This window comes from Pelophylax lessonae (genome assembly GCF_965119305.1).
Source record: "Pelophylax lessonae genome assembly, chromosome: 1".
In the NCBI taxonomy this organism is placed as follows: Eukaryota; Metazoa; Chordata; class Amphibia; order Anura; family Ranidae; genus Pelophylax; species Pelophylax lessonae.
In genome coordinates, this window is record NC_138768.1 from 237,034,190 (window position 1) to 237,060,121 (window position 25,932).

General features: G+C 44.0%; 1 protein-coding gene across 1 annotated transcript in view; it reads right to left on the reverse strand.

The window, feature by feature from the left end:
- The window catches only part of NCOR2 (nuclear receptor corepressor 2), a 737,979-nt gene that overhangs the window by 142,159 nt on the left and 569,888 nt on the right, over positions 1-25,932 (reverse strand). Inside the window, exons 19-21 of the mRNA XM_082255577.1 lie at positions 17,880-18,024; positions 16,220-16,697; positions 1,995-2,115 (exon numbers count right to left, since the gene is read on the reverse strand). Of these exons, the coding sequence (XP_082111703.1) occupies positions 1,995-2,115; positions 16,220-16,697; positions 17,880-18,024 (744 nt within the window). The remainder of the gene's footprint in view (positions 1-1,994; positions 2,116-16,219; positions 16,698-17,879; positions 18,025-25,932) is intronic.

Here is a 25,932-nt window from a genome sequence, read left to right on the forward strand (position 1 = left end):
GTCCTCCTTCTCCAGCAGATATCATGGGTGGGATATAAACTGCTGACATGCTGGTATAGGATGCCTACTCTTCTTCATAAAATATTCCCCTCAGCCTCGCCTTTACGTTGGTGATGCCAACAGGCCACTGGTACCCTGCTTCATATCTTTTGGTTATGCCCTCATATACATTCCTTTTGGGAAGATATTCAATGCCTGGTCTTTAAACCCATGAATATATCTTTGGAAGCTCACCCAGAGATATTCTTATTACACATCACTCCACTCTGGGGACACAGATACAGGAGATCCATCCAGATTCACTTACTCAATGCTGCCAAGATATGTGTCCTGCAAAAATGGAGAAGTATAGACCCACCAATATTTGGTCGGTGGATAGCAGTTGTAAACAAGATCAATGATCTGCACCTGACGGTGGCCCTGAAACGTAAAGATGAGCAGTTTCATAAAACCTGGTAATACTGGCACGATTTCCAATACATCCAGTACTACGCTGCACATCTAACCACCCTGATCACACAGGCCCCAGCTCAGTAGCACACTCATGTCCTCACGGGAGCTGCTCTTAGTCCTCTCTGCGGACTCCAGTCTCTCCACTCCAGATCCGCTACACATTTTTTGGAAAGTAAGCCTTTTGGATCTTTACCTACGTATGGAATACATGGGGTTAGGAAACCTATTCTCTGCTGAGTGTGCTTCTGCCTCAATTTTCATAAATAATCATTGTACATTACTTTGACTACCTTTTGGTTTTTATACATGTAACTCCCTCTAGACTTCAGTTGCCATAGGTTTTTCTTTTTGCATTGGAAATGGTCTTTTTGTTAACCATACTGTATGCTTTGGTGAAGGATGAAATAAAACTTTAAATTAAAAAAAATAGGCATCCGCTGAACTGCATTTAGGGTGCTTTTCAAACAAGCCAAATGCAGGAAAAGAATGCCTAAGTTAAATAAATAAAAACAGTACAAAAACATAAAAAACATTAGCAATACATATACTTTAGTGAATCAAGATTTTAGACATTTCAAATTTCGGAATAAACATACACTAACAGCTGTTGGAACTTTTACAAACCTTGCTGTGATTGTGATCAGAAGCTCTTTCATAGGGATAAAGTACATGTTCACCGTTTTTTTTTTTTTTTTATAATAGGAAGTACAGTATGGAACAATTTTTAAAAACTCACTATTCACCATACTTTAATTAGGTGAATATTCTGGTCTACTGCTTTTTAAATGTGGGTTGTGCCATTCTAAACCAGGAATAGTCATGTAAGAACAAATTTGTAAAAACCTCTTTAAAGGTTAAGTTCAGCTTTAGTAACATTTTACATGTTACTCCTGTATTTAGGGTGTAACATGCTCCCATGTACCTGCTTCATCCACAGAGCTCCCCCTCTCTGTGACAGCAGGCAGGGAATCGTCTTCCAGCACCCGCTGTCACATTTTGAAAACAGCACAGCTGTGTGGGGAGCCGTGAAAGAATAAACAGGAATCTGTGAAAGAATAAACTACAAGTCCTGTCTGCCACAGCAGCAGATGGAGTTGTATTATCAATGAACTGCGAGTGCAGTGTTCATTGCACTCGTAGTTCATTCACACTGCCTACAGCTCAGGAACGGTTTTCAGACAGCTCTAGGCAGCGTGTGCAGGAGACTGACCTTGAACCCACGATCAGTGCTCTGCAGGCTCCAGTGCAAAAAATAATAAATGCGTATTTATTTTTTCCTAGAAAAATATGTGCATTTATTTATTTATTTTTTACAAAGGCAAAGCAGCCTTTAAAAATGAGCTTCAAAAATCCTAAAATAACTAAGCACTTCCTCAGAAATAACAGTTTCATTTAGTATTCTCTAGGTTTTTGATTCAAAGCTGCACTGACTAAGTCCTTCAATAAGACTGCAGCTACACACAAATGTCTATATTTGCAATGAGTACGAAGAACAGTAAACAAAGTCACGTGAGCGGAGCCTTTCCCCTGCAGACACTTACTATGGATGGAATAGCAGCCGCTCTCTGCTTTAGTTGTTTCAGGTCCAATGGTTTCTGAGGCGAGGAGTTCACACGCATGTCATTGCCTGTGTTTAGCAAACTGGGCCGGGGAGACAGCAGCCTGTGTACACAAAACACAAAGGTCAGCCATTTTATTCACACGCAGGTTAATCACTACTTATTAAAGAGGTAACCGTTTCTACACCATAGACTCCTAGCAAATAACACAGGATGACAGCAGAGAAGCCTGTACAAAGAATACAGCATATAAAGGCTTGCCTATTAAACCAACACTAGCTCAAAAGCAAGCTATTGTTAAAATCTGGCTTTTTTTTGCTGGGTTGAGCACACTTAAGATTTTTATAATAATTATCATTTTTTTTGCCTGTTCTTTCCCTGCTGCACTTGGCTTGGAAAATCTGCCAGAACGACACAAATGCTTTTTAGATTTGATTAATCACTACTGTAAAAATCAACCCCTAAACAGATGGAGTAAATAGCTTCTTGTGGTGTAAGCTACACAAGCAGCTTGAGGTAGCAATCAATCACTCTCAAATAAAGAATTGTGCGATCATGAAAGATTAAAGTATATGTCTGGGAGGAAAAAAAAAACTTATTCAGTACATTTTTGCAGTATATGCACAGTTCCTGTGGTACGTCTCTTTTATAAAAGCTGAACAGAAACATGTAAAATAAAAATTAAAAATATCCGCGCTAGATGTGTGTCCAAAAAACCAAATGAGATTACACAGCTGCAAGCACCGGCAAATAGACGAAAAACCCAAACAATCATATATATATATATATATATATATATATATATATATATATACACATACTGCAGCATGATCAAAAAATGACAAATGTAACAAATTCAAAGAATAAAAAACAATGTGACAGTGTATATGAATAACACAATCTAAAAATATAAGTCATGACTACCGAGAAGCATAGGCTCATTTATGAGCAGCTAATAAACCAATACCTTGCCCCCCAAAAAGACGCAGAAGCTGCTTAAGTTGGAAACAGTGCAAGGCCACAGCTTTATTGAACTTTGCAAAAGTAACAACTTTCCAAATGTACCAAACAACAGTGCCAGTCACGGTTATACTGTGAGCAACCGACAACAATGCCAGTCACAGTTGTACCGTGAGCACCCATAAAACATAAACTTACATAGTCTAAGAGGCCTGTCCTTACCATCAGTGCCAGACAGACATTAGATAGTTCCCAGAATTTAAATCGAGGGCATAGCCCATAAAGCAACATCAATTGCTGGCAAGGTCAAAACTGCCAATAAAGCTGTGACAAAACATCACAACGGGCGGGGGGTGGTCAACTCTCGTAACAGCTGAATCTCTTCAGAGCAGTTGGATGTGCCCCAGCGTAGCCTTTTCTTAGAGTTCAGACTCCACCCAGTCATCTCAGGTCTTTGTAGCCAATCCCAAGGGAGCTACTTAACTTCTCTTTTAGGTTCACACCCACAGTGACGCCATGCTTCCAGCAGTCAAGGCTCCCTTTCCCTAAAGGAGGTTCAAGGAGCCTTCATCAGTGAAGGTCCATAAATGTCAAAAGTAAAGTAGAAAAAAAAAGGATCAGTAGAATTTAGGAATAAATTCCAGTGTCCCAAAGGAACGTATTCCACGGGGAAAAAAAAGGTGGATGCATGCATAGGAGAGCGAGCTTACCCAGATCCTTCATGTGCCACACCAGCAATAATGAAGACAGCAGCTTACCAGAATGTGTTGGCTTCAAAACTAATGGAGAAACCAAATGAGCTTTAGGGAGAAAACTTCTTCCTAAACACATCCATAGGGGTACTGACAGTCCTGGCGTACTCCTATTCAAGGTCTAGTTCTCGATGTAAACATGTTTGGAACATAAAGATTCATAGCATAATTCTGTATAAAAGGTCTTTTTATTAAATGTAAAAGAGTGCGCTCACATATCCATGGTTTAAAAACGAGCATGTAATCAATCCAGAACTGCTGCAGCTATAGCCATATACATAGTAACAAGCGCCCAAAGAGCGCGGTGACGTCACGTCTGGTCCCACCCAACGCATTTAGTTGTACACTTGACGTCACCAGGGGCGTGAATATTATAAATATTGTGCTATTTATACACTGTCACATTGTTTTTTATTCTTGGATTTATGTTACATTTGTCATTTTTTGATAACGCTACATTATATAAATATATACACAGAAACATAAAAGTTTAGCCTGCCAGAAATTCAGTGAGCCCTTGATTCCCTGTTTAAATAATCTATAATTTGCCATTAAGGAGGACAATCCCAGGATGCAGATAACCAAATTATGCTCCCAAAATCTGCTACTGCATCTACTGATACAATGAAATGGCTCACTTTAGGTAACATATGACCTTGACTAACCTATGTCTCTTGCATTACTTTTTTGTGGCAATGGAATTAAAAGAACTGCTCCATTCATAAGGTGATTGCAATACAAGAAAGATGTACATATACTTCTTTTAAACTAGGATTTCGCAGCTTGCTCCCCTAAAGAATAAAATGTTGTACTTTACTGTATTTTTGGAGAGTGTTTTGGTTGCTTTTGGTTCCTCACTGTCACCTGACTGGTTATTATGGTCTGTTTTTGCTGAAGCCTTGTTCCAGAAAATCAATTTTTTTTCCGGCCATGTCAAAGACTAAAGCCGGCCATACATGGGTCAAATTCCAAAAGATTTTTCTTTTGAAAATCGTAATTAATAATTTTAATTTAATATTCGCCCCATTAGTGGGCCACAGCAATGGGTGATTTTCGTGCGGCCATCGAATTCGAGTGATTGGGCATGTTGGAAACGAACGATTTTCACACTCACTCAAAATTAATGTTTTGCCAAGATTGTTGTATCTCTTTTGTACACTCCCAATGTCTTTAAGAAATGTCAGATGTAAAGAAATTTCAACTAAAACGGTGAATGTATATTTGGGGTGACAAAGGGCCCAAGGGAAAAAAATAAAGACACTTTATGCTTCTAGAGTAAGGGGAGGTTTAGGAGCTCCAGATCTGCTTAAATATTTTCAGGCTGCCCAACTGTCCCCATTGATTAATTTTCACACTAAGTAATGCCATCAAATCTGGATGCAGCTGGAATCCTCTTTCTTGCCTATAAAACCAGCTAACCACCGGTTATGTTTACCAGCCTAAGTTCAACCCCCTATCCTATGCCCAACACTTTCCTTTTCTGTAGGATTATGGGACAGGCTATCCCCAAAACACAATTTTAGATAAACCTAAGCTCCGCTTGCGCAACTATTGGCAAATCCCGCATTAATCCTGGGCCTCATTTCTTCTGGTTTTGCATGGTGGACAAATAAGGGGCTTTTGCGTATTGCTGATTTTTATGACCACAGGGGACTCCTATCTCTGGAAACCCTTAAGGAACAACACGCTTTAACACCAGCAGAAAACTATTGAAATAATCAGATAGCCCACTTTATCTCTTCACTTAAAAAGGTTTCCGACCTATCTACAACAACTCCAATGGAATACCTATGTAAATGCCATGACACCTGTTCAGCGTATACATCTAAGGTTTACAGCATTCTGACCTCCACAGATGACAAACTACCTTAAATGGAAAAATGGGAACAGGATATAGGGGAGTATAGTGAAAAAACTATCAGCGCAAGACTAAGTGAAATTCAAATGTGTATAAATGTGCTAGAATAAATCAATATATAAATCCGGCTGCATACACAAATTGTGTCCACACCTCACAACAAAAACATAAAAATCAAAAAACGTGCTGCGCCAGAAGTGCACAAAAATAATTAGTGATTACATGAATCAACAAGTGTTATCAACAAAATATGGTGTCCATCATATGTGCTCTGATGAAACATAAATGTTCATATAAAGTGCTCCAAAGTAATGATTAGTATATCCAGGTGATGACAGGACAGCCTCAATCCCTTGTGAATCAAGCAGGAACCACCAGTGTGTGAACTCCCTCCACCAGTAAGATTGGCCTCTCACCTTGATACCAGACCCAAACGGGCCAGCATGAGCATATCAGGGGATAAACAGACTATCACAGGTAACCTCTCCAGCCTTCACCTCCGGGGGTCACCAGGACATAAAATAAAGATAAAGCAAAGATCTAGTGCTCTCTGAATGTAAATAATGAGCTTTTATTGAGCATAAAGGGGTAACTCACATTTGTTGGGCACTCAGCCGTGCCTGCTGTTATGGCATTCAGTGATAGAGAGTAGCACCCGAGCGATCGGCGTCAGGCACGCAGGCTCCGCCTCCCTATACGCGTTACGCCTGGAGCCTACCGAAGAAGCCAAACGGAGCCCACGCTCCAGGCGTAACGCGTATAGGGAGGCGGAGCCTGCGTGCCTGACGCCGATCGCTCGGGTGCTACTCTCTATCACTGAATGCCATAACAGCAGGCACGGCTGAGTGCCCAACAAATGTGAGTTACCCCTTTATGCTCAATAAAAGCTCATTATTTACATTCAGAGAGCACTAGATCTTTGCTTTATCTTTATTTTATGTCCTGTCGACCCCCGGAGGTGAAGGCTGGAGAGGTTACCTGTGATAGTCTGTTTATCCCCTGATATGCTCATGCTGGCCCGTTTGGGTCTGGTATCAAGGTGAGAGGCCAATCTTACTGGTGGAGGGAGTTCACACACTGGTGGTTCCTGCTTGATTCACAAGGGATTGAGGCTGTCCTGTCATCACCTGGATATACTAATCATTACTTTGGAGCACTTTATATGAACATTTATGTTTCATCAGAGCACATATGATGGACACCATATTTTGTTGTTAACACTTGTTGATTCATGTAATCACTAATTATTTTTGTGCACTTCTGGCGCAGCACGTTTTTTGACTTTTAGGATATAGGGGAGGTCTTGGACACTGCAGAGTAGCATAGACTGGCACAAGGTCCTGCAAAATCAATTATAAACACCTCCCTAATAGAGGCCAATTACAAAGTACTAATGCAATGGTACAGTGTCTCTGCTAGAATTGCTCAGTGGGTGCCGGGAGCCTCCCCCTGTGTTTGAGTATGCGGGCAAGAGGGAACAGCGTAGATTCTGGATCCGAATCTACGAATGTATCTATTCTCTCAGGGAGACCAATCTGATTAAGTCTCTACAACAGGCACTCCTCAGACACCCTGTTGGGGGAGTTCCAATATTCTTTCATTTTTACAGCAGCCAGAATAACGATCAGAAGATCCTGGAAATCTCCGGTGCTTTATTTTGGCCTCTTAAAGAATAAGTTGTCCTGGATAATGTTAAACAAACTCTCTCTGCCATCCCGCAAGACAAGCTTCCCTGATCTAAAAAAACCTGGGACCCCTGGATCACATACCTGACGGGGTCAACCTTGTCAGATATGAGGCTGACCTCTTAGTGCCCTGTTTTATCCCCCTTTCCTTTTCTTCTCCCTTTCCCCTTTTTCCTACTTATTAAACTCTTTGATAGTTTGGGGAGTGATCTAGGACCACAATTTGAGGGCTGTGTATTCAAACATATGACCAGCTACCATGACCAATCCATGGCTGAGATCACCCCTCGTCTTAAGATGGGGGTCCCTCTGATCATATAGTTTCACTTCGGAGGATGCATCTTCTGTTCTCCAGAACTATAGTTATAGCCCAAAATAGCGTTATACTGGTTCCTTAACGACCAATGCTGTAGGTCAAGAATGTTGTCATGTTCCGGTAGTTTTCTATACTATATTGTACGGTTTTATATCTGTATGGTTTATAACCTTAATAAAGGATTGGAAAATAAAAACAAACAATTTTCAAATCAATGATTAGAGAAAGAAATGTGCAGGAGCGTAACAAAAGAAAATTCCTGGAAAGAAAAGAAGATCCCCGGCCACGAAAATTATTCTCTGTAGCAACATGAGGTGAATTTCAAGTCTTGGTTGGTCGAATTTCAAAATCAATGGTGAAACCATCACAAAATGCACGAAATTTCTGATTTTCGAAAGAAAATTAGTTCAAAATTCAACCCATGTATGGCGTGCATTACAGAGCATAAAATAACTACCTGCATTTCTCCGCCTATTACTTTAGAATAACCTCTTGTTTTTTTATTTATAGTGGAAGCAATTACAAGCAATCACCTTCTGTACCTCACAATATTTTAGTGGAGGGACTATTGGTTCCCTTTAGCAAATTTCACCATAATTTGAGTAGTTATAACAGAAAGGAGCTACTTGAGCCACTGATGCCTATGCAGGCTGCAGAACATTTTATATTTAATAGAAGAACTGAGAAGTCTTCACAAACAAGCCCAGAACATCATTCCTCGATACAATAATTGTCTCTATAGTCAGCTAAACCTTTATTAAGCTTTTAAGTAGTGTGCCTGGAGATCATCTTTTCCTATCAACAACCAGCAAAAACTTATAAATATATGGCTGTCTACAAATATAGATCCTTCAAACAAAGGTGAATTGTACGGAACATAAGGCAGCAGTCATTACTGGGAAAAAGTCTTTCCAGTAGACACTTAACTGAAGAGCCCTTTCAAGGAAGCAATTCACTTCAGGCATACAGACGGTGCAGGTGAAATGTTGTTCTCATGAGGTCAGCTAATTGGGCTGCTTCACAGAAAACAAAAAGTGCTGTAATCCAAAGAGGCTGCAGCAGTACACAGGTGCACCTCTTTTCCTGCAAAATAACATAGGAATTAGAATGGAGAATAGCTGGATTCTGAAGAGCTGGCCTGGCACAGTCTTCATCAAGCTTGATGCCTGTATAAGCCTCACCTATCCCTATTTACGATGCCTATGTTGAACTATTGTATCATGCGAGGGACAGTAGGAAGTAATTCAATGATTGCACATACAGTCAGATGCAGACTGAAATGTCCTATGTTCCACAAAATCAAAATCTGTACAAATATTGATTGCCCTCAATTAAGACAAAGTCTAATATGATCTGGCAGATTGCTGACCTGTGCAGCTCTGACAAGGGTTAATATTATATTGGTAAAAAAAAAAACAGTGTCTTTTACAGCTGGAACCAATACTGGCCGACATTTTTGAAAAATGCAAACTACAGCAATAAACCGTTACTATAAATACATTTTGTGCAAAATGGGCATATACTTTAAATATAAAACAATAATTCTAGTACCAAAGTTTTGGAAGAGACTAACCTGCCACACAAGTAGGCTTTTCCTTAATTTAAAATTAACATGGCACCTGAAGGGCTCGTTTACACTTGGTTCAAATCATGGTACAGGACACGCATTTTAAAGCGCTCTGTCAAAGCACCTGTCGCTTTCAAAGCACCTGTCGCTAAATAAAATGGTTAACTTAAGGGCCAAACATACGATCGGAAAATCAGACTAAAAATACAGCTTTCAAAGCGATCGTATGGCAGTTGGATTGTTAGTACAAAGCTTCCAAGAGCTGATCACAACATTTTATCTGATATCCAATTGGAAAAGCACAAACTTTTTTTCGTACGATGCCTGATCATACGATTTTCGTTAAATCAGTACACTTGTTGTTCGAAAATACAATACAAATACATTATAACACTACTGTTTTTTTATTCTGTCATACGAGAATTTTCGTAACGTTAGTAAACTCTAAGTTTCGATATGCGACTAGAATGCAAAAAATAAATAAATGGACAATCTGTCGTCCGATTTTCGGATCGTGTATACGGGGCTTTACAGTCCCGTTCACACATTGCATTTTTTACTTTCTGCTATAAAACATATCCAATAAAAAAAAAAATTAAGAAAACGGAATTTTTGTAAAATCTTACCTGTAAAATTCCTTTCTCTGAGTCCTCCGACAGTCGCCGCCTCTTCATATTCGTCACATATGGGGTATTAGACTTTGCTCCGAAGGAGTAGCTAGGCAACAGAATATGTTAACAATAAAGCTTTTAACATATCCCACCCTCAAGGGGTGGTCCCCTCAGTCAATACCCTCCTACTTCCTGCAACCATATCTCAGTTTTAGTGGAATAGCAGTAGAGTATACATTCAAACCCCAAAAGAGGGGCGGGGGCGGCGACTGTCGGAGGACTCAGAGAAAGGAATTTTACAGGTAAGATTTTACAAAAATTCCGTTTTCTCTTACGTCCTCCGACAGTCGCCGCCTCTTCATATTCGTCACATATGGGGACGTCCCAAAGCAGTGCAAACATGAGGGGTGGGAAACGCATCCGCGCCGAAAGGCAACGCAGTCTCCACATCAAAGAAAGGAACCTTACCAAAGGAAGGAAACCAGCTGGGCAACAGCAAAAATAAGTGCTCAACAGGAGCAACAACCCAGGAAAAGACAAAAAAACCAGGGGATACAAAAAACTATCCCAACAGTCAGGAGTCCCCAACAAGGGACCCTATGGAACAGCCGCACTAAGAACCTTGCGGCCAAAGGAAGCATCCGCCGATGCCTGAACATCTACTTTGTAGAATTTTGTGAAAGTGTGCACGGTCGACCAAGTCGCCGCCTTACACACCTGGGCTACAGAAGCCCCATGACGGCAGGCCCAAGACGTACTCAGTGATCTAGTAGAGTGCGCCTTCACAGGCACAGGGGGAACCTTCCCCTGCAAGGCATAGGCCTGTTCAATGGTCTGCCTGATCCATTTGGCGATGGTAGAGGCCGAAGCCGCCATGCCCTTCCGAGGACCCTCTGGAAGAACAAACAAGGAGTCCGTCCTACGAAAAGACTCAGTCGATTTAAGGTAAACCCTTATCGCCCGAACAACATCCAGAGAGTGCAATCTCACCTCCTTTGGATGTTTAGGCTTCGTGCACAACGAAGGCAAAACAATATCCTCGTTAAGATGGAATTCCGAAACACGTTTCGGCAGAAAAGAAGGATTAGGTCGCAAGACCACCTTATCCAAATGAACAACCAGGTACGGAGACTTGCAGGACAAAGCCGCCAGTTCCGACACTCTGCGAGCCGAAGTGATCGCCACCAAAAAGGCGACCTTTTTGGACAACATAGACAACGAGATCTCCCTGATCTGTTCAAAAGGAGCACGTTGTAACACAGATAGAACGAGATTCAAGTCCCAAGGGGGCAAAGGATCCCTCCTAGGAGGAACCAGATGCCGCACACCCTGAATAAAAGTGCCAACCAAGGAGTTGGAAGCCACGGGACGTTGAAACAGAACGGCCAGCGCAGACACCTGACCCTTTATCGTAGCCAGCGCCAAACGCTGATCGACACCCGTCTGAAGGAAAGACAGCACACGGGAAACCGAGTACGTGCGGGGTGAAAACCCCCTGGACTCACACCAGGCAAAATAGGCCTTCCAAGTACGGTAATAAACCTTTCCCGAGGAAGACTTCCTCGCGTTGATCAAAGTATGAACGACCTCTGGAGAGAGACCCTTCTCCTTCAGGACCTCGGTCTCAACAGCCAGGCCGTCAAAGCCAGCGACTGTAAAGCAGGATGGTAAATCGGTCCTTGAGACAGTAGATCGTCTCGAAGAGGCAGACGCCAAGGGGCGTCGACCGCCAGATTCACGAGGTCTGCGTACCAGGACCGGCGAGGCCAGTCCGGTGCCACAAGAATCACCGTGCTGCGTTCCGAATGTAACCTGCGAAGGAACCTGGACAGCAACTGAATCGGTGGAAACGCGTACATCAGCCTGTACTGATGCCACGGGGCCACTAACGCGTCCGACGCGTCTGCCCGAGGGTCGCGCGTCCTTGCCACGAACCTCTTCACCTTGCAGTTGAGGCGAGACGCGAACAGGTCCACATCTGGAAGACCCCACTTCGCGCACAACATCTGGAAGACAGCCGGATGGAGAGACCATTCCCCCTGATCCAGGGTCTGGCGACTCAGATAGTCCGCCTGCCAGTTCTCCACTCCCGGAATGTGAACCGCCGTTATCGCCGGGACATGAGTCTCGGCCCAAGACAGAATGTCGGCCACTTCTCGAGCCGCTCGGGCACTCCTGGTGCCCCCTTGGTGGTTGATGTAGGCCACCGCCGTGGCATTGTCCGTCTGCACCCGAACCGGGCAGCCCTGCAGCCGGTCCGTCCAGCGATGAAGACAGAGCCTTATCGCACGCAATTCCAGAATGTTGATCGGGAGGGAAGACTCCCCCTCCGACCAGGTCCCCTGGGCGGACAGAACGCCCAGAACACCACCCCAGCCCGACAGGCTGGCATCCGTGGTGATTATCGTCCACGAGATCGGACGAAACGACTTGCCCCCGGACACCAACGGGGACTGGAGCCACCACAGAAGGTTTTTCCTGGTGCGATGACTCAACGAGATCTGAAGATCCAGAGATCGAGGTCGCCCGTCCCACTTGGACAGGATCTCCGCTTGGAGACCCCGCGTGTGAAACTGCGCGAAAGGAATCGCCTCGAAGGCCGAGACCATCAATCCCAGACATCTCATACACGTCCGCAGAGACGAGTGTGGAACGTCCCTGAGGGACCTGACTTCCTCCTGAAGAGTCCTGAGTTTGTCTTCTGGCAGGAAGACCTTCGCCTGCACCGAGTCCAGTATCATTCCCAGATAGGGGAGACGAACCGACGGACTCAGTGTTGACTTTGGAACATTTATCGTCCAACCGAACTCCTGCAGAGTTTGCATCGTGACAGACAGGTCCTTCTCCAGACCCTGACTGGTCGCAGACCGAATCAGAATGTCGTCCAGATACCCCAGGACAGAAATGCCCTGGGCCCTCAATAATGCCAGAACCGGTGCAAGCACCTTGGTGAAGACCCGCGGAGCCGAAGCGAGCCCAAAGGGCAACGCCACGAACTGGTAGTGATCCTCCGCAATGGCAAATCGAAGGTATCTCTGATGACCCTCGAATATGGGGATGTGAAGGTACGCATCCTTCAAATCGATGGAGGCCATGAATTCCCCCGGAACCAGGGCAGCCACCACCGAGCGCAGGGATTCCATGCGGAACTTGCGAACCCGCACAGAGCGGTTCAGAGCTTTCAAGTCCAGAATCGGACGAACCTTGCCCTCCTTCCTGGGCACGGTGAACAGATTGGAATAAAACCCCCGAAATCTGTCCCGATGAGGCACCGGAACCACCACTCCCTGAGCCCTCAGGTCCCGCACCGCCAGGTGCAGATCCCGCAGGCGCTCTGGAGACAGTTGTAGATTTGAGGGAAAAAATCTGCTCTCCGGCCGAGAGAGAAACTCGATCTTGTAACCAGATCGAACGATTTCCAGAACCCATCTGTCCCGCACACGGGCCAACCAGGGCTGAAGAAAACCGAGCAAGCGTCCCCCCACCCCAAAACTGGGTGAGGGCGCCCCTTCAGGCCGAACTGTTATGGGCCGCAGGTCCGGATTGGCCGGACTTCTGTTTCCCAGACCAGGGCTTCTTCTGAGAACCTTGGCCTTTGAACGGTTTGCCCTTGTAGTGCGGCCGAAAGGCACGAAAGGACCCCTGAGGGGGCCGAAAATTTGCATGCTTCTTCCCAGAAGCCCCCTTAGCCTTGGGGAAATGGGGCAAGAGAGTGCTCTTACCCCCGGTGATCCCCTTAATCAACACATCCAGGGACTCCCCAAAAAGGCGAGACCCATCATAAGGCAGATTGGCTAAGATCTTACGTGAAGATTGGTCCACCGACCAACATTTCAACCAAACCAGGCGGCGAGACAACACCGCCACGCTGTGTACACGTGCAGCCAACGGAATCAGGTCCAGGTACGCATCACACAGATACATGACACCCTGGTGGATCTGATCCACCATATCCAGGGTCGCCGCCGAGGCCGAATCGGCCACTAGGACGCGCCTAAGCATCTGCGTCCAACTTGCGATCGCCTGGGCCGCCATGAGAGAAGCAAACAGAGCCTTAAGCATAGAACCCGTAACAGAATAAGTATGACGGGCAAGAGACTCCAGTCTCCTATCCGTGGCATCAAGGAAAACAGGGGAACCCTCTGCAGGAATTGCAGTGGCTTTGTTCAAAACCGCAATTGCATGATCCACTGGTGGAGGCACACACCACCGTTCATCAGTGGCAGGCGAGAAAGGATAACGCAGCTTGAATTTACTTGGAACCGCAAAAGGCTTGCGCAGATCGCGCCATTGAACCTTAACAGCGCGCTGAAAATCAGCATTGCAGGGAAAAACCTGCGGCGTCCTGCGTTTTCTCTGCGTCCCATAAGCCGCCAAGGCAGCGGGGGGACACACTTCGTCCTGCAAACGTAGCGTCTGCTTAATGGAAGCAATCAACTCATCCATGATTGCAAGCTCTTCAGGCGAGCCAGGGGGAGAATTATCAACCCCCTCAACTTCAGCCTCTACCTCAGACCCCACTAGATCAAGAGAGGAGCGGGACCCCGATAGGGGGGTCCCTGCCAGAACAGCCCCATCACCTTCACCCTCAGAATCGGAGGACAGAGCAACTCTGGGCCGTTTAGTAGATTGAGCAGCCACCAGCATTTGCACCTGGGCAGCAAGGCCAGCCACAATAGTGGCTAAATCCCCCCCTGGGGGGGAAACAGCGGTCCCCTGGCTTTTCACCAATACTGTGGGAAACTTGCCCTCCTGAGAATCCATTGCCCCTGTAATGCCAGACAACCAAGGGTTAACTGCCCCCTTTTAGCAAGCGCGGCAAGCGCAGCCCACCGCACCACACTCAGGCACAATGAGACCCCCACAGGGAATATACAGACTGAATACAGGCAATGGATTGCAAGAATAGAAGGATAAAACCTGAGGAGACCCCGCTGCTGCTGCCGCCTCGATCGGTGTTCCAGGAAAGAGGAAGTGATGCTGCCAGGGCGCTCTATGGAAGCCTATGGAGGCTACAAGAAAATGGCCGCCGAGCATGTAAACCATGCGGCCGGAGCGGGCGCCGGTAAAATGGCGTCGTTTGGCGCCGAAAAAGCCGCTCCACAGTGCATAAAAACACACACATTTTCATCCCAATATATGGATACATGTTAGATCGCCGCAGCGATCGCTGTATATGCCCAAACATGCCATAAAAAAACATGCCCCACAGCACACAGCTTCACACACTGATCAGCCTGACACACACAGTGTCATACAGCTCCCCCCCCCCCTTGCAGCCCACAGCATGCAGCCGAGAGATAGGGAGACAAGCAGTGTGATTAAAGGCAGGTTACACAGTCCCAGACTGAGACCCCCCCCAGACAGACAGGTCCCCACATAAATACACTTACCTCACATGGCGTGGGGAACCCGCACAGGCGAACAAGCCGCTGCACATGAGGCAGGGAGAGTCGCAATTCAAGACGCACACAATGGCGGTTAAGAAACCGCACAGCGTCCGGTGAGGTAGCCACCTCACCAATCATCCCTGCACCGAACAGGGATGGGTCGTTCACTGTGCCAGGAGCGTTACCTGGCTGAACGCTCGATGGCAGACTGGGAAGCCACTGACCCACGACCTGCGATCAGGGGGATCAGCCCGAGACCCAGCCCGCATGATCCTCTTCGTCCGAAGAACTAACTAATGCTGACAAAAATAACAGCTAAGTAAAGGTAGAGAAAAAACTCAAACAAAATATTAAAAAGAAGAAAGAGTCTGGGACAAAAAGTCCCAGCACAGAGAGAGCCAGCCACTCCTGACAAGCTAGACATTAAAACTGAGATATGGTTGCAGGAAGTAGGAGGGTATTGACTGAGGGGACCACCCCTTGAGGGTGGGATATGTTAAAGCTTTATTGTTAACATATTCTGTTGCCTAGCTACTCCTTCGGAGCAAAGTCTAATACCCCATATGTGACGAATATGAAGAGGCGGCGACTGTCGGAGGACGTAAGAGAAACAAGGTTTTGTACTGCGTCCGAACACGCCTGAGCTCAACCCTGTTCCTGATCTATTGCTCAGAAACTGTTGAAGCAAGAGTGTCAGCATAACAGCCAGGTATTGGTTTCTCTTATGACAGGTTTACGTTAAGTATTAGGACAAATGCGATTTTGCATAGACTTAATTCACACTAATAAAGGCAGAGGGCCAAACAGGGATGCCTAGTTGCAAGGCACTGCAGCAAGACTTTATGGTGAATGATCAGTCTAAAGATTCCCTATAGATTTACTGGCCTCTCCGAAGAATTTGTGTTGACAAAAGCAACAGATCAACGCGTGAACTTTACGTAAGCAAGTTGCCAAACTCTCAGCTCCTGTTCTCTGCAACCGCACAAAAGGTTAACATTAACACAAGCCACATAGGGAGAACACACTCACTGTTGCACATCTCTGCAATCCCAGTTTTTTCTGTTATACCTGTTTTTGTCAGAAGAATCCTGTTCTTCAGCTTCATCTGCACTGCAGGTGGCGCTAGAGTCACTGTCTGCATTTGTCTTTCCGCCATGTTTGCTGTGTTTCTTTTCTACTTTTTGTAGTGCCTCTGTGGCTTCCTTCGGTGGCTCTTCTAGCTTCTCAGCCACACCCTCTTTGCAGTCCTCCAGTTCTTCCTGTTTAATTTCACATTTCCCTAGTTCCTCATAGATGTTTCTCTCACATTCTTCCTCTTTTTTCACTGTACTGGGCTCCGATTCTTCTTTGGTCTCCTCCCCATTACTAGTCCTTTCAGCAAGTTCCTGAGATTGTGGAGAAGTAGAGTTACCAGAATTTACCGGTACCTCATTGTCCCCTTCTTCCGCAGGCTCTACTGTTGGCTTGGCCTCGTTGTCTTTGCTCTCTTTGGCTTCTTGTCTTGGTGAAGGAACACTCTCTGTGTCCGAACTGTTGTTAACTGCTGCTGTTGGTAAAAAACAAACATGAATTTACACAGTCAATGCTCATCAAACTGCAAATCATTTGGAAATATATCCATCAAATGCATTTATCCCTCACAGTGTATGCTAAAAATCTAACACCTACAACGTTGTATATCATATAACCCTAATTTTACATTAAATAAATCAGATCATCCCAGTGTATTGCTTAAGTATGTATCCAAGCTGGCCATTTATTATGTTGTGAACACTAGATGGAAATACCCTCAGCCAAAAAAAGACAACCCCACCCCAGGTAGGTACAAAGGGAACCAGCTTGGGTGGCAGGCACTCATGATTCTTTCCCCATTGTTCATCATCTGCTAACCCTTTTTGAGTGACAGACCCAACTGAAGAACACTTAAATGTTTAGGAGGTGTAGCATAGAAAGTGATGACGCTGGTCCTGTCCAATCACAGCTGGGTTAACAACGTTATGGTGTGACAGGAACAGCCAAATGCAGACACAGCATACTATAGGTTACCAGAGAGTCCCCAATTTATCCTACATTTAGAAGTACAACTTTTATTACCCCAGGAGACCCTTCTTTCATCCAATCAACCAAGTCTAATGCATATCTAAACCCAAGAACAAAATATAATATATTGCAGCTTACCAGTCCTTACAGATTATGCTGCATTCGTTTTCTAGGCTTTTTCAGGCTCTTTTCCCTAACCTTCAGCTGGTAAACCAACCAGCAACACACTTCCTGTCCAAAGATGACAACACTCACTCTCTTTATTGTATCTATGGAGGGGCAGAGTTGTCACCCTTGGCTGTTCTCCTGATTTGGGCTTCAGACACCTATCCTTCTCTTCATCTGCATAATATATGGGGAGGGTTTTTTTTCTAGTTCAGAGAAAAGAACTAGTGAGAGCTGATATCATTGAGACTTTGCTTTAGTTCATAGGAAGTTACAAGCATACTGGATAAATATCAGAATCAACAGATATTTTCTGCACCTGCAGAAAATGTACTTTGCCTACAAAAACAAAATGAATGCGGCCACCACATCTAAAGCTTACTATGCTGCAACATCTAAAATGCTTGTTTTCATGTATAGATATACTTTTATTGTAACAAAGACTAAAAAAATACTTTTAAACAAAAAAAAAAAAAAAGTTTATCTGGACATATTTAAACCACACAAGAAAACAAAGCCTTACTGTCTCCTTCTTCTGCCATTTCCTCTTCATTGCCACTAATCCCAGATGCCTCCATTTCTTCATCTTCAACAGCCGGGGTATAGGGGACCTCCTCTTCCATTTGTACAGCTTTCTTCTTTTTGCGCCTGTTGTTGCGCTCCTTCTCCTGGAACACACATATCCATTATAAAGCATACAAACAACTGACAAGCTGATAGTAGCAGCAGCCGAAAAGGGCTATTTATGTCCTAAACAAAACTGCAGGTGTCACAGAAGATGACTTCCAATAAATACTTTACTATAGAGGGAAAGCAAAAGAAATATAAAAAAAATATATATGAAAAAAGCTACCTGAGTGAGTGGATAACAACCACACCTACACAGTTCACAGACCATCATGAACTGAACAAATGCAATGCATATCACCACACATCATAAAAACCGTTGTAAAATTCTAGTCAGCAAACATCATAAAATTCTCCCATTTCTGTAAATTTTACAGAACTCAGAACAAGTCAAAGTATAAATGAGGTTTAAGTGAAGTACTATTGCTTCTACATGATGTCAGAGCTTTAAGTGTTAGAAAAAAAAAAAAAAACACATTATCAAAGTTGGTGCCGATAGTGAGGAGTGTGGTAGTCCCGGCCATAAGCTTGCCAAATTTTTCATTAGACTGTTACGGAAATGCACACTTCTAAAGGTTTGTAGGGCAAAGGTTTAAATTATCTCTACATATGCTGACTGGCCAATATAATCACTCTTTCAAAAGTATACATAAATGATAAAAGGGGTAGATTATATCTACAGAGGGCCACACTTGCTTAAAGGGACATGGTCATATTAACATAGGCCCCCCATGCTAGTGCTCTGGCTGTCACGTTGATGCTTTGACTTCAAAACTGTCACTGACCCGAAACAAGTAAAGAAATAAGTAGTTCTGACACGCTTCTGACACCTTTACAGCATAGGAATTCCAGGCTTATGGCTCAAAAGTACTGAAAAGAGGCACAGAATTTTCATAAGGAGGCAGCCTCTGTTAATCTCTCATGACACGGGCGTTTTAATTACATAAAAGATTATAGTACTTTGGCGATTCATTTTAAAGTCAAATTCTTTTTAATATCCATCCCAAAGAAAGTGTTCATAAAACATTTCCTTTAGCAGGATTAAACCAAAAAATTAAAATAGAACATATTGCAGCTAACCAATCTCTAAGGCCTCATACACACCAGGCGTAAAAATTGCCTCTTGGCATTGCATTTGGCATTTTTGTTTCTGCTTCTAAATGTCCCTCCTTGTTAGCTAATGATGTGAATGTGTAATGTATATGTAAAAGCGCTGCGTAAATTGACAGCGCTATACAAGTACCTGAAATAATAATAATAAATAATAATGTGTCCATGCACACATAGGCATTTACAGGTGTATTATAAGAGGAGCGTTTAGAGACAGAAATAAAACATCACTTGTGCAGTCAGGAGAGGAGCATTTGAGCAGAAAAATGCCTGGCACACCCGAACGCTAGGTGGGTTTAGTGCTTGAGCGTTCATATTCTGGCCAACGGAATGAATGCCCAAAAGCTTGAAGCACCTAAATGCTTTTACTTGGGCATGTTTTTCAAATGGTTTTTCTCCTGCCAGGAGGAAAGGTATTCAGAGGAGCTGGGCAAATGCCCTGAGTGCGCAAAGCCTACATGATTTTCACCTTTTTTTTTCACCTAGTCAAAATTGTAATATAATGCAGCTTACTAATCCTTAACAGTGGAGGCTGCGTTAGTTTTGTTTAACGCTTTTTTAACTTTTATTTTCACCTAGTGATTCTGCCAGTAAAACACTTCCTGTTGTAGGGTGGCTCCAATCAACACATTGTAAATTCTGGGGGGGTTTAGTGTTATATATATATCCACTAGCATATCTAGATGGATTTGATTAACAAACTTAACTTCCTCCCATCCGCCTATGTACGGCTGCAGCGCGGACTCACATTTTCGGGAGGCCGTTTTTAAACGGCCTCCCAGAAACAGTCTCCCCGCACGCTCCCGCGAGCGAGCATCGGGGAAAATCTGTGTCGGCCGTGATCACAGATCGTGGTGAATGGCCCATCACAGCGGCCATTCACCACGTGATCGGACCGTCCAATGAGAGATGATCTCATATGTAAACATATGAGATCATCTCTCATCGCCAGCGCTCCTTCCTCACACGGAGACTGCAGTGTGAGGAAGGAGGGAGAGCTGCCCAGCGCCGGGGACACAGAAGAATGTAATCAGGGCACCGATCACCAGTGCCCTGATTACATAAGGTAAAAAAAACATACACTCAGTGCCCACAGTGCCCGCCATCAGTGCCCACCATCAGTGCCCACCATCAGTGCCCATAGTGCTGCCAGTCAGTGCCCATCAGTGCCTGCTCATCTAGGCACTGATGAGCACTGACTGGCAGCACTATGGGCACTGAGTGTGGGCACTGATGGTGCTGCCCATCAGTGCTCATCAGTGCCGCCCATCAGTGCTCATCAGTGCCACCCGTCCGTGTCCATCAGTGCCATCTGCCAGTGCCCATCAGTGCCATCCACCAGTGCCCATCAGTGCCGCCCGTCAGTGCCGCCTCTCAGTGCCCAGCAGTGCCACCTCTCACTGCAACCTCTCAGTGCTCATCAGTGCCGCCTATCAGTGCTCATCAGTGCCGCCTATCAGTGCTCATCAGTGCGGCATATTAGTACCTCCTCATCAGTGCCCATAAGTGCCACCTCATCAGTGCCCATCAGTGCAGCCTATCAGTGCCCATCAGTGCCGCCTCATCAGTGCACATTAGTGAAAGAGAAAAATGTATTTATTTTCAAAATTTACTCGCAGAAAATAAGAAAAACTTTTTTTTTTCAAAATTTTCTGTCTTTTTTCTTTTTTTTGTAAAAAATGAAAAACCCAGAGATGATTAAATACCATCAAAAGAAAGCTCTATTTGTGTGAAAAAAATGATAAAAATTTCATATGGGTACAGTGTAGCATGACCGCGCAATTGTCATTCAAAGTGTGACAGCGCTGAAAGCTGAAAATTGGCCTGGATGGGAAGGGGGTTTAAGTGCACAGTAGGCAAGTGGTTAAAGTAACTAAACCCTCCTATCGATTTTCAGCAAAGGAAGCTGCCATCTTGTTTTGATATTCAACTGCCATGATGCTGTACATGTGATCAGTCATGACACGAGCCATTTGATGGTTTGACAATTTGGCTGAGAGCACAACCAATGTGACAGTTACATTCCCGACATGTGCCGAAAATGTAACTTTTGTTTAAGCTGGTAAATAGATGGATTAAGTTAAACTCAAGCTACTCAAGCAAGTTACAGCAACAGTTTGGGATAAAGGTTTTATATAAATGAATAAAAGCTGCCCATTGTCAACACCCCTGTCAGTGTTAAATGGTTTATCTCAAGCATCCAACTGCTGCCTTCTCTTGACAGTTGGCCTGTAAAAGAAGTTAAATAACAGATTAAAGGCTGGTTCACACAAGAAATCTCAAAGGAACGCGCTCTACGTTCCTGTGCAATCCACATGCGGTTCAATTCACATGTGGTGCGATTTGAGCTCATTAATTTTGAATGGGCTGAATTGCACTGGATGGTAGCAAAAGTATTGCATGCCCTTCTTTAAAAAAGCACAGCAACCTGATCTATCGCGATACAGAAGTACACGCGACCCGGTGCAGGCAAACGCAATGTTTGTGACCTTCGTTTGTGGTATCGTTAACAAAGTGGTTCTAAAGGAAGAAGGTTTTATATCTTAATGCATTCCATGCATTAAGACAGTGTTTCTCAACCGGGGCTCCACAGAAGTCCCCAGGGGTTCCACAGGAAATCTACATTATGGCGGATGTATACCGCGGATTGCATTTTCAATGCTGTGCTGCCTAATGCACGCTGACACTCGTGCATGAATACCTGATGGTACCTCTTTAGTTCCGGCTCCTATAAGGTCAGGAGAGGAGCAGGGGAGGAGTGCAGAGAGTGGAAGCGGGAAGAAGGAGGTGTATTCTGTATGCATATGGCAGCGCTGACCGGGCAGGAACACATGGCTCAATCGGAAGATGAGTGCTCTGCCAGAAGCGGCTCTCTGCCTCCCCCCTGCACTGTGCAATGTGCTCTGGCGGCTCTCTAATGCCCCTGCACTCTGCATTACCACAGCTAGAAGAGTCTTATAGCTGCAGCATTGCAGAGTGCAGGAGGGACAGAGAGCCGCCGAAAGCAGATGGCTGGAAGTTCGAGATTGGGGGGGGAACATGGCAGGGGCACATGGCAGCTATTGGGCATCAGAGCTTTAGGAGGCACAGATCTGATAACACCTGGGATGGACAAGAGGAGGGCTAGCTGGAATCAAGGGGATATTAAGGCATGTTACAGCAGCTTCCCTGTGCTGCTCTGCATGTGGGTGAAAGCAACTCTGCCTTCTGTCCTCTTATGAACATGACCAATTTATCAATTTCTGCTGGGCAGATTGTGTTACAAAGCCGGGGGGTGACACTGCAGCTTCAGGATCTAAATTTCCAGTGCTTTTGGTTTGAAGATGTTTTGGCTGAAGCCTACTTACAGGAAGCAGTAGTTCCAAAGCAGGAGTGCACGCTGTGGACAGAACAGCAACAACTCTAGTAAGTACTATGTTGACGTCAACCTCTTCTGCACTGGACTGACCCCCTGTGCTCTACTCTCCGTCCCTTTACTAACCTGACCAATTTACCACTTTCTGCAGGGCTGATTGTGTTACAATTTAGGGGACAACATTGCAGCTTCAGGACTTGGCTAAAACCGACCTACAGGAAGCGGTACCTCCAAGGCAGAAGTGCACACAGTTGACAAAACAGCAACAAACTCTTGTAAGTACTATGTTACACTGTGTGATTTCTATGCAGAACAATGTGTACATACATGATACCAGTGCTATGCTGTCAACAGGGCACACAAAGTTTTCTTTGCGCCCTGGTGACCTCTACATTGTACTGTGCCCTTTTCCCCTAAAGACCTCCACATTGCACTGTGTCTGTGCACACAGAAAAAAAATTGTCTTTGTGCCCTTGCAGAGAATGGTGCACAGAAGTTTATTTTTTCAACTGTGTTGATATTTTGCATTGCAGAGTATACTTAGCACTGAGCGGCAATGCAGTGTAGGTTTAGCATTGAGAACCAGATTTGTGTAATAATTGCATTGCAGAAAGACTTTTGCTATATAATGTGCAGATATTAGTTATAGTGTGGTTGATTTACAGAAGTATACCATTGGCTCAAGGTCCAATGTGGCGTTTTGTGAGGAGAAGGAGTGAGGTATAAAAGGATAGTATACCTTCATCTTCTACTACAGAAATTTCTGATAAGGTTAGTGAGGAAGCATTACCACATTCTGAGTCCTTTGCATGCACCAGCACAGTGCTTAACCCCAAAAAATCTGCCTTTGCATGCACCAGCACAGTGCTTAACCACAAAAAATCTGCCTTTGCATGCACCAGCACAGTGCCTAACCCCAAAAAATCCGGCTTTACAGTAAAAGTTACCCAACTATGGGTTTTTCATGGACAGGTGATCCACATTGTCCCATTCTATTTATCTATGACAAACAACTTCTTAATACTGAAAAGACACTTTACTACCATGGCCATTTTGGTATCTAAAGGTGCCAACTAGTTCAAACGGCTATTGGAATCTCAAAGCATGCAAAGTACAATTTTTGTTGAACCTCCATTAGTAAAAAGGCACAGGAAGCAAGCTATTTAGTGGCAGAAATTATTGCACAGAAAAGAAAAAAAGTCACACAGTTATTGAGAATACAATAATGCCAGGATGTAAAATAATTGTAAATCACATGCTAGGAGCAGCTGCAGTACAGGAAATGGAAAAGGTTCCACTCTCAGACAGTACAATAAGTCGGCGTATTGATGACATGCCACATGACGTTTAAGAGGTCTTGTGTGATATCCGTAAAAAAAAAAAAAACAGCTTTACTATCCACGTTAATGAGTCCACGGATATCACCAATGCATGCCATCTTGTAGCATTTGTACGATTAAAAAATTGTGGTGATATTCAAGAAAACTTTTTCTGCTGAAAGAGCTGCCTACAACACGGCCGAATTTCGAACAGTCAATGTTCGGGTCGAACCGATGGTCGAGTCCAGTGTTGTTTGTTGGTTGAAATGTGCTCTAGACTTGCACTGGACTTTTGTTGGCCAACAAAAACCAACTTCAGAAGTGATGTCATGTTCTGGTTGACTTTCAGTGTGTTTTTTCTTCTCTGAGCATGCCCAGTCTTGCTCATCTGATTTTTGTCTGCCGAAATCTGTACTGACTGAGGAACAATCGGCCGTTCTTTGTTGGCCAACAAAAATTTTATAGCATGCACACCAGATTTTTTTCGGCCGAAAATTCGCAGTTGGTTGTCGGAAGCATCATACTAACAAGCCTACAATCGGCAGATCGGACGTTGGCCAACAATTTACGGCCAACAATCTGTGCGTGTGTACGGGGCTTTACTTATACTTTTAATTGAGAAAAAATGTATTAATTTACCTAACTTTAGATCCAATATACATGGATTTTGCCCTGAGAGCCCTTCATGTAGACTGGTAATAGTGTTGGGTTATCTAACAATTGGCTAGGACTGTACTGGTCTCTAATGCCTAGACAAAAAGTGCTGTGAATGTTTTCCATTTATACAGATGATACTTTACAGACTGATTGCTCTTAAAAGCATTTAAAATACTTCCATTTGGGGCCCGGAGAACAGCATAAAGATGCACAGCACAAATCTTCTCAATGTTCCAAGATAATGAATATCATGCGTTTTCAACTTATCGGAAAACCACTTTTCATTTATTTACTTTGTTTTTAACCAAATTAAAACTCAAAAGAGTTGGAAATATACACTGAACCTGAGATTTAATTGCTATTTTCTAGCTTGAAGACAAACAGTCTTTGAGCACAGCCACATGACTATGAAGTATAATGGTTACTATGGAAAAGGTCTCCTTCACCTCCTCTCTTTCAGCATCTCTCTTCAATGAGCAATTGTTATTGCAGAAAGACATTGTATATGATATACAATTTAACCTTTCTGCTGCCAGTGGTCCCCAAAAATATTCAATGGGCTTGTCTCGATGGGTAAATGCAGCTTGATTTCGGGAACATTCTGCATTCTGAATTTTTTGACAGGCACATCTGACCTGCAGAGGACTTCCTACTGACCTGCATACACTAAGCTGCTTGAGCATTTCCCTGGAATTGGGGGGAGAGAAGCAGTTATAAAAGAACAAAATTCTGCATACACAGGCCCCTAGACCTCCTCATATCGTTTTTTTCCCCAAATATGTTTTATTGAAAATTTTCAATTTACAAGCCTCAAACAGAAACAGAAAGGGGTAGATTTACATAGCCTGTATCCAACCCACTACCAATGTTTTACTACATTGATATCATGCAATTTTAATCACATTAACATATATGTAAATAGGTAACCATTACCAAATTATTCATTTATAGTGGAAGCATGTATTGGGATAGATACTGTATGTACCATTTTAAATGTTATATGTCAGCTTAATGCAACAAATCTAATCAGTGTGTTATAAAGTTTTGCAAACCTTGTTTATAACATATAGAGAAAATGCACTATGTCTGTACACTACATATTAAGGTTAACCTTGAACACTGTCCTAATGAAAGAACTTGCACAGAGAAATGCATACACTTTAATTGATGGATTCTTACTGAAAAATGCTAGTTGCCTGGTAGTAATTATGACTGACCTACAACAAGCATACAGCCAAAATTCCTGATCTGCATGTTTATTCTAGGTTGGTGACCCAAATACTGAAGCCAGTACATCAGTATGGCAGGTAATGAACTATCATTTTCAGAAGGAGCTTAGCAATGCCAGTCTACATGTCTCTCTCAGCACAGGTTTACTTTAATTTGCCCATGGACATAGGATGATAGTCATCTAAATCCGGTAATAATTTCATGCCCATGTGGCCCAGCATATGCTTGCTGGCAAACTACATTTAAAGGGGTCATTAAATGGCCAGGTTAGAAAACCT